Genomic DNA, 10,000 nt, shown 5'->3' with positions numbered 1-10,000 from the left:
GAATGTCAAGAGCTTCATGGCTTTATCGCTCCTGACGCGTCTTTTGTGTGGAAGCGTTTTTAATCCGGTGACGCGCGGTAATTCCAGTCAGGGCGCGCGACACGAGCTGAATACAAAACTCGACGGAACTCCTCGTGTGCGCGCCCTCTCTCTCCCTCCTTCTCTGTCTCTCTCTGTGTGTGTGTGTGTGTGTGTGTGTGTGTGTGTGTCTCTGATTTTCTCCGGGCCAAATGAGCCCCTTAAGAAAAACCGTCAATCTGTGGATTTGGCATCCGTCTCTCCGTCTAATCACGGTGACAGAAATCCGCGTGCACGCTTCGCCTGGATTCCTTTTCAGACAGAACTGATTCATGTATTTGGGTATTTTTAATAAATCTGAGGGGATTTGAGGGAGAAAGCCAATGAGTGTCGGTACGCTCCGGCGGGCACAGAGAGGAATATTGTGCCCGACGCCGCGGGACTTTAATTAACTCTCTCTTAAAGAGGCAGACGGACGAAGTTCGGCTCCAACTTTCGCGAGTGTGTTTCTGTGACGTCACGCGCGGGCAGACAGTAAAAAAGCCTGTCTCGCTTCTCTCAGGAGTGAGACAGCAGCTGTCTGTATATTTAGCACACAGACACCAACACTATTCACACACACATTCCTCTCTCAGCTGCTCACTAAACACAAGCAAGTTATGATTATTATAACATCAAGGCCAGAACATATAATAGCTGGCGTCTGATTGGTCAATGCAGTGAACCGTAGTTTACATTTGGTCAACTATTCCCATGAGATTCTCTCTCTTTCTCCTCAACATTTAACTTTATAAAGCCATATCTGATACATTTACACTTGATTTCTGTTGTTTTCACAGTAATAACTGTATTCTCAACAATTCCCTATAATCTGAATACAGTAAGTTACTGTTGATTTTACACTTTTTACAGTGTGATCATCATGATATTTCCACACTCCTCAGTCCTGCTGTGTGTGACTGAGAGTTTAGACTCTTTTATCCAGTGAAAGTCTGTCAGTGTAACTGTACAAGCGTCCTCCTCCAGCTCGAGCTTCACGAGTCTTTCTGTGGCAAATCTGCTCTGATTTCATCAAGTAAACGCGAGAATAACTTATTGATATTGTTAGTACTATTTCAGCAGGTTTACTTGATTATCCATTAGAAAAATCATGAGTACAAATATGATCATCGCGCTTTTGAGAAAGGTTTTTTTGTTCATCTCTCAATCATCATTGCATTATGTTTTAAAACTACATTGAAATTAGGGCTGTAAACGATTAATCGCGATTAATCGAATCCAAAATAAAAGTTTGTGTTTACATAATATATGTGTGTGTATTGTGTATAATTATTTTGTATATATAAATACACACACAGGCATGTATTTAATTAAGAAAAATGTGTTATTTATATAGAAAATTGTTATATTTATATATAATATAAATCATATAAAAATATATATGCAGTATATAAATGCAAATATTTATCAAATATATACATGCAGGTGTGTGTATTTATATATATACAAAATAATTATACACAATACACACACATATGTAAACACAAACTTTTATTTTGGATTCGATTAATCGCGATTAATCGTTTACAGCCAATTTAAATATCATTTTCAGACATTATTCGCAGATATTGATATGCATTTTATGTAAGTATCTGCTATAAAGGACTCGTTGTACATTACAAGCATCAGAATTGCATCACTTTTTGTCCATATAAATATCAGCGATATCAGAATATGTTTTTTTCCTCCATATTCTCATCAGATATGAGCCATAAAAGCCTACTCAAAATAACTTTTGTCATATTTTCTCGAAAGGTTCATTAAACTCTTAAACATTTTTCTGACTATTATTTCATATGTCCGGCTTTACAGGGTTAACATTTGCTATAAATGGTGTTGGGAACAAAACCCTGAATTCCTCTGATATATAATTCATGAGAAAGACAGAATTTCAAGCATCTGAAGACAAACGTTGTTGATAATCCATCTTAAGCCGATGTGGATTCTGGCGTGAGGGATTCTCTGACAGAAATACTCAATGGACTTTGACTTTCCCATGTAACCGGAGTGTCAGGAATCCTAAAGGAATCCTAAAGGAATTCCAATCATAATTCAGTCCTAATTATTTTTATTTTTTTTATACTTTCATTTTTATTGGAGTTTTATGACAACAACAACAACAAAAAGAAAAACACACATTGAACAAAATCAAAGGAGGCCAAGGAGGAGTTAACTAGTACAATTGAAACAAAAATAAGTCTAGTTGTAAACATCGGAATCACTGATCAATAAACCTTATATTTACAATACTTTTACCATATTGTGCATTTACAAGAAACTCAAAAATTCAGTCCTAATTTTAATGCGATTAAAACAAGAATCCTGTTTTGTTGCTCAAATGTAAATATAAACTTCAGTTCTAGTCTAATGTTATTTTTAGTGCTTTCAAATCGTTTAATCGCGATTAATTGCATCTAACATAAAAGTTTATATACATATATTACTTATATATTTATAAACCTATATTAGATGCGATTATAAGCATTAGATTTGACAGCACTAGTTATTTTTTGGTATTATTCATTAGCCTATTATAATTTTAATTTCAGTAATTCTTTTAGAAATTGTGTTAGTTGTTTTGATTTGTTGTTGTTTTTAAATATTACCATTTAGGTTTCATTTATTTTAGTTTTAGTTCAGTTTTAAGTGCTTCTGCTCAAACTTATTTCAGGTTATTGCCAAGTCAAAATTTTTTATTTTAATTTAAGTTTTCCGTATAATATTAAGCCTAATATTTTAAATTTTATGTAGGAGTCTTACAATTTTGACCGACATTCTGTAGCTTTGCGATTTAGAAGTTAAAGTTGTTCAATTAATGAAAAGTTTATTTTTTGTATCTTTTAAAAACTCAAATAAATTTTCCATTGGGAAACTCTGCGAAGAGGATTTAACATGTTAGTAAAAATAGGCTATATGATCACACGACACTAAAACTATTTTTTTTTTCAAAGTTGAACACAGATGTCATTATTTCTAAAATACCTATAATTTTGGATATAATGTTTTTAATTCTAAAAATGTATTTACTTTGACGTAGGCTAACAAAACAGCTTTACAAAAACAGCAGTGTATTCAGCATTTACACATATGTAAAGATTAAAGTATGTTGTGTGAGTTGTAAACACAAACACACACACATCGCTGATCCACATTCAGCGCTTATTCTACAGGAACTGATGCAATCAGAGCGCACAGTTACAAACCCCGCCCACACCTCATCCCGAGCGCTGATTGGTCAGACGCGACAGCATCCCGTCTCTCATTGGTTCCCGCGTGTGTCAGTCAGAGCGCGGTGCCGCTGCACATGGAGGAGTGAAGCCACGTTGACATCATTAGTGTTTTTACTCTCCGCTTGATAAACTAGAACCGAAACTTCAGTTCACGGTGAATATCGGTGGAGGTGAGAACATCTTCATTTCCCTGAGATGATGAAATATTATAGAATCATAATAATGATGATGTGTATCAGGCTGCAGGATAAGGAATGGTTATTCATATGCACTGATGATCACACTAACAATAACACCATGTTTTATGCTATGGTAAATGACAACAATAATACTATAGTTATATAATTTGACACAATTATAAAAATGGGTTTGATGTTGCATGTAGCACTGTATAATCCTTGCTTCTATGTAACTTAAAATATCTGTTATATATATAATATAATATCTGTGATTGAAGTGAAATTATTGTTATTTTACTGTATTGTATTATTGTCCTACAGCTTCTGGATAGTATTATATTATAGTAGATTTATATAGTAGATCAATGCTTTGATTTTCAGTGATTGTTTTGAATGCAATGCAGGTTGCTTTAGATAAAAGTGTGTGACAGATCTATAACTGAGCTTGTGTGTGTGTGTGTGTGTGTGTGTGTGTGTGTGTGTGTGTGTGTGTGTGTGTGTGCGTGTGTGTGTGTGTGTGTGTGTGTGTGTGCAGGTGTGTGTGATCATCAGGATGAGTGTGGGCTTCATTGGAGCGGGTCAGCTGGCACATGCCCTGGTCAAGGGCTTCACAGCTGCAGGTAACACACACACACACACACACACACATACACACACACACACACACACACACACACACACACACACACACACACACACACACACACACACACACATACACACATACATGAACTTTAGTCTCTCGACTGGTCCAATTGTTTACACATATATCTATATATCAGAATCAGAATGAGCTTTATTGGTAAGTATGACACACACACACACACACACACACACACGAGGGATGTGTCGTGGTGACCGGAGATTCCAGTGCAGGACAAAGTACATGATAGTGCAAATGTACAGGAATTAACATTACACAGTAGAAATTAAATATAACAATAATATAAGAAACAGGAATTTAAATAATGCAATATAATAACAGGCAGAAATATACAGGAATATATAAATAACAACTTTTTTAAATTATTTTTTTCCCATTACTACTTGAGTTAAAAAAAAAAAAAATCAGTTTTTTTTATTTATTGATTTATTTCCAGTTTGTGATCTTAGTGCATCAGCTTAAATGCAATTTGTTTAAATGTTTCAAATTTTTGGTTAGTACATTTATTATATTTATATTATTTTATTTCAAATTACGACTGAAATTCTGTTTCAACAAGTTGTTCAAATAATGAAATGATCAAAAAAAATGTATACCTTAACTCAAATATAAATGAAGTTTTTCCCCTGTGGTCCATTTAAAAAAATAATTGTTTTCATTTAAAAATTGAGTTACATGCATTTGTCATTTTTATTAGTGTTTGTTTTGTTTACATTTTTGTATTTAGGTTTAATTTATTTATATTTCAGTTTTAGTTGTTATTTATTTCCAGTTAGTAATTTTAGTGCTTCAAATGAAACGTCTCTGTCCGTGAGTTGCAGAGGTCAACAGTTCTGATCCTCATCAGGGTTAGGTTTATTTTACTTCATTTAACAGTGTTTTTAATAGTTTACATTTTAGATAATCAATAATAACTCTGTAGGAATCTTCAAAATATGACCGAATTCTTTACGATTTTGACACGTTGTTCAAATAATGAAATGTTTTTGTATCTTAAAACTAAAATACAACTTTTATTGTTTTATTTTTTATTTTATTGTTCTTTTACATGCAAAAACCAGTTCATAGTGGCGACGTCTGTCATTATCACAAAATACCAAAGCACACAGTTGAAGTGTGATAGTAGTGTAATATTGTCAGCGTCCTGAAGTCATGTTGTGTTTGTGTTTTTCAGGAGTGATTGCTGCAAACCGGATCACCGCGAGTTCTCCTGACACAGATCTGCCCACGGTCTCCGGCCTGCGGGTGTGTGAACATCTACTCTGCGCTGTTAAGAGCTTAAAGTTGACATGAAACGGAAGTTGCGCTGGTCGTTTCTTCCCTATAGTGTCGTATATCGAGAGAAGCGCTTCAGGAACAAGAACACATGTGGGCGGGGCTTGAGTGTGTCTGTGGGGAGTTGATTGGCTGATTGGATGGTTGTGGTTTGCTATTGGCTGATCTCATGTGAGTGACAGGTTGTAGCCCCGCCCTCGTCATCAGAGAAGAGAAGAGATGCTGCAAGAGGAACTTATTCTCATTCAACATTATTAACACAATAATGATGATACACACACACACACACACACTCATGCCGCTGTTATTCTGATATTCAAGATTACCAGGAACATGCATTTAAAACATTAGTGATGTGCACTGATAAACACTGCAATATTCTGTAAAAAATAAGAATTGGTTGCTTTAACATTTTCTCTGATGTTCCTCAGAAAATGGGCGTGAGTTTGACGACGAGTAACAAAGAAGCCGCGCACCAGAGTGACGTTCTGTTCCTGGCGGTGAAGCCGCACATCATCCCGTTCGTTCTGGACGAGATCGGCCCGGATATCGAAGACCGACACCTGATCGTCTCCTGTGCAGCTGGAGTCACTATCAGCTCCATCGAGAAGGTGCCACACACACACACACACACACACACACACACCCACACACACACACACACACACACACACACACACACACACACACACGCACAAACACAAACACGATCGTCTCCTTTGCAGCTGGAGTCACTATCAGCTCCATCGAGAAGGTGCCACACACACACACACGCACGCACACACACACGCACGCACGCACACACGCACACACACGCACGCACACACACACACACCACACCTGATCGTCTCCTGTGCAGCTGGAGTCACTATCTCTCTCGCACACTCACTCACTCACTCTCTCGCACACTCGCTCACTCTCTCGCACACTCACTCACTCTATCGCACACTCACTCTCTCGCACACTCACTCACTCTCTCGCACACTCACTCACTCTCTCACACACTCACTCACTCTCTCGCACACTCGCTCACTCTCTCGCACACTCGCTCACTCTCTCGCACACTCACTCACTCACTCGCTCACTCTCTCGCACACTCACTCACTCGCACACTCACTCACTCTATCGCACACTCGCACACTCACTCACTCTCTCACACACTCACTCACTCTCTCGCACACTCGCTCACTCTCTCGCACACTCACTCTATCGCACACTCACTCACTCTCTCACACACTCACTCACTCTCTCGCACACTCGCTCACTCTCTCGCACACTCACTCACTCTCTCGCACACTCACTCACTCACTCTCTCGCACACTCACTCTCTCGCACACTCACTCACTCTATCGCACACTCACTCTCTCGCACACTCACTCACTCTCTCACACACTCACTCACTCTCTCGCACACTCACTCTCTCGCACACTCACTCTCTCGCACACTCACTCACTCTCTCGCACACTCACTCACTCTCTCGCACACTCGCTCTCTCGCACACTCACTCACTCTCTCGCACACTCACTCACTCTCTCGGACACTCTCTCACTCTCTCGTACACTCTCTCGCACACTCGGACACTCTCTCGCACACTCGGACACTCTCTCGCACACTCGGACACTCTCTCGCTCACTCTCTCACACACTCTCTCGCACACTCGCTCACTCATACACACACACACACACACTGTGTCTCACTTAACTGATGTCATGAACAGCTTCTACACACACTCTGAGTTTGACTGAATTATTCAGCTGAAAGTGCCAGATGAAACGCTGAATTGTTGTTCTTTGTGAACTAACCTGTCGTTGCTTGTCAATAACACATTCCAGGATATTAATAATGCTGAAGCTCGTCTCTCGCTCAGTTTATGCATTTTTCTCTTTTATCAAACATTTTTCCTCTGAGTCTCACAGGAATCAATTATATGGTGTGATTTTGATCCGTTGTTCCATACTGACCGTTGAACATTCATCTTCTTTTGTTCTCTGTGCTTGTTGTTAACTTACACACACTCTCACACACACTCTCTCTGTGCTGTGTGTGTGTGTGTGTAGAAGCTGCTCCAGTACCGCGCGGCTCCTAAAGTGATGCGCTGCATGACGAACACGCCGGTGGTAGTGCGCGAGGGAGCGACGGTTTACGCCACCGGAACTCATGCGGATCTGGAGGACGGGAAGCTCCTGGAGACACTCATGGGGAGCGTTGGGTTCTGCACCGAAGTGGAGGAGGATCTGATCGACGCGGTGACCGGCCTCAGCGGGAGCGGACCTGCTTACGTGAGACACACACACTGACTCACTCAATCACTCACTCACTCGCTCACTGACTCGCTCACTGACTCGCTCACTGACTCGCTCACTGACTCACTCACTGACTCACTCACTGACTCACTCACTGACTCACTCACTGACTCACTCACTGACTCACTCACTGACTCACTCACTGACTCACTCACTGACTCACTCACTGACTCACTCACTGACTCACTCACTGACTCACTCACTGACTCACTCACTGACTCACTCACTGACTCACTCACTGACTCACTGACTCACTCACTGACTCACTCACTCACTCACTCACTCACTCACTGACTCACTCACTGACTCACTCACTGACTCAATCACTGGCTCACTCACTGGCTCACTCACTCACTCACTGGCTCACTCACTGACTCACTCACTCACTGACTCACTCACTGACTCACTCACTCACTGACTCGCTCACTGACTCACTCAATCACTCAATCACTGACTCACTCACTGGCTCACTCACTCACTCAATCACTCACTCACTCACTCACTCACTGACTCACTCACTGACTCACTCACTCACTCACTCACTGACTCACTCACTCACTGACTCGCTCACTCACTGACTCGCTCACTGACTCACTCACTCACTCAATCACTCACTCACTCACTCACTGACTCGCTCACTTGCTCACTGACTCACTCACTGACTCGCTCACTGACTCACTCACTCGCTCACTCACTCGCTCACTGACTCACTCACTCACTGACTCGCTCACTGACTCACTCACTCACTCAATCACTGACTCACTCACTGGCTCACTCACTCACTCACTCACTCACTCACTCACTGACTCGCTCACTTGCTCACTCTCTCACTCACTCACTGACTCGCTCACTGACTCACTCACTCGCTCACTCACTCGCTCACTGACTCACTCTCTCACTGACTCACTCACTCACTGACTCGCTCACTGACTCGCTCACTCACTCACTGACTCGCTCACTCACTCACTGACTCGCTCACTGACTCGCTCACTGACTCGCTCACTCACTCACTGACTCGCTCACTGACTCACTCACTCACTGACTCACTCAATCACTGACTCCCTCAATCACTGACTCCCTCAATCACTGACTCCCTCAATCACTGACTCACTCACTGACTCACTCACTCACTGACTCGCTCCCTCACTCACTGACTCCCTCAATCACTGACTCCCTCAATCACTGACTCGCTCACTGACTCGCTCACTCACACACTCACTCACTCACTCACTCACTCACTGACTCACTCAAAAATACAGTAAAAACAGTGAAATATTATTATAATGTAGATCATCAGTTCTCTATGTGAATATATAGTAAAGTGTAATTTATTCCTGTGATCAAAGCTGAGTTTATCATCATTACTCCAGTCTTCAGTGTCACATGATCCTCCAGAAATCAGGATAATATGATGATCTGATGCTTAACAAATATTTATGATTGCTCTTTCATCAGATGTCTTGTGTGTGTGTGTGTGTGTTTTTGCTCTCAGGCGTTCACGGCTCTGGACGCTCTGGCTGACGGGGGGGTGAAGATGGGGTTGCCACGGAGACTAGCGGTGCGACTGGGAGCACAAGCTTTACTGGTACGTCACATCACATGACCCAAGCGAGATACACACACAATCAAAGCCTATTTTAGTTGATGACCTTTTTTGAACATGTGGTGATAAATGTGAGGCTGAACAGATTTTACATGTATGAACCTAACAAAAATTAAGATAAGTTTAGCTTGACATCACTAATATTATGCAAATGTATGCTTTATGTAGTGATTTTTCACTGCTGTAGTGTCTTGTGTTTAATTCGACCGTCACCATGTAGTGTTTGTGGTTCGTGTGAATTGCGATGCAGGCGTCTGAAATATATTGTGGAATTTTTTCTTTCTTTCTCTTCTAATCTGGATTCTGTTATAAACGTTAAATTTAAATTCTAATAATTAAAAAGCATTACTATTTTTAGCATTTAATTTATTAAATTTTAACAAAGATTTATTTTTTGGGCCCTATTATATTAAAAATTAAATTCAATTCAATTCTAGTAATCAAAAAGAAATTTAATTTAACAACCATATATTAAATTTGAACTATGGAATCAGTATGATTTTTTGGTTCAGTATGAATCAGTATGGTTTTTTTCTGGATTTAGTTTTATCTCAATTCTAATAATTAAATTCATAAAATTACATTTTAGGGCCCTATGATTAAAAACAAACAAATTTTTTTTTTATTTTTTCTGGACTCTGTTTTAAATGTTAATTAAAATTCTGGTA

General features: G+C 40.0%; 1 protein-coding gene across 2 annotated transcripts in view; it reads left to right on the top strand.

Annotated features, from left to right (window-relative positions):
* The first annotated feature begins 3,224 nt into the window (after positions 1-3,224).
* Positions 3,225-10,000, top strand: part of pycr1b (pyrroline-5-carboxylate reductase 1b) — an 8,776-nt gene continuing 2,000 nt past the window's right edge. Inside the window, exons 1-6 of one of the 2 annotated variants that reach the window (XM_079597871.1) lie at positions 3,225-3,478; positions 4,023-4,107; positions 5,326-5,396; positions 5,858-6,037; positions 7,484-7,705; positions 9,222-9,314. In XM_079597871.1, coding sequence (XP_079453997.1) covers positions 4,041-4,107; positions 5,326-5,396; positions 5,858-6,037; positions 7,484-7,705; positions 9,222-9,314 — 633 coding nt within the window. In that variant the 5' untranslated portion in view covers positions 3,225-3,478; positions 4,023-4,040. The remainder of the gene's footprint in view (positions 3,479-4,022; positions 4,108-5,325; positions 5,397-5,857; positions 6,038-7,483; positions 7,706-9,221; positions 9,315-10,000) is intronic. The other variant, XR_013795912.1, reaches the window with a different exon arrangement.

Source organism: Phoxinus phoxinus (genome assembly GCF_949152265.1).
Source record: "Phoxinus phoxinus genome assembly, chromosome: 22".
In the NCBI taxonomy this organism is placed as follows: domain Eukaryota; kingdom Metazoa; phylum Chordata; class Actinopteri; order Cypriniformes; family Leuciscidae; genus Phoxinus; species Phoxinus phoxinus.
This window is presented reverse-complemented; position numbering and strand designations above follow the sequence as displayed.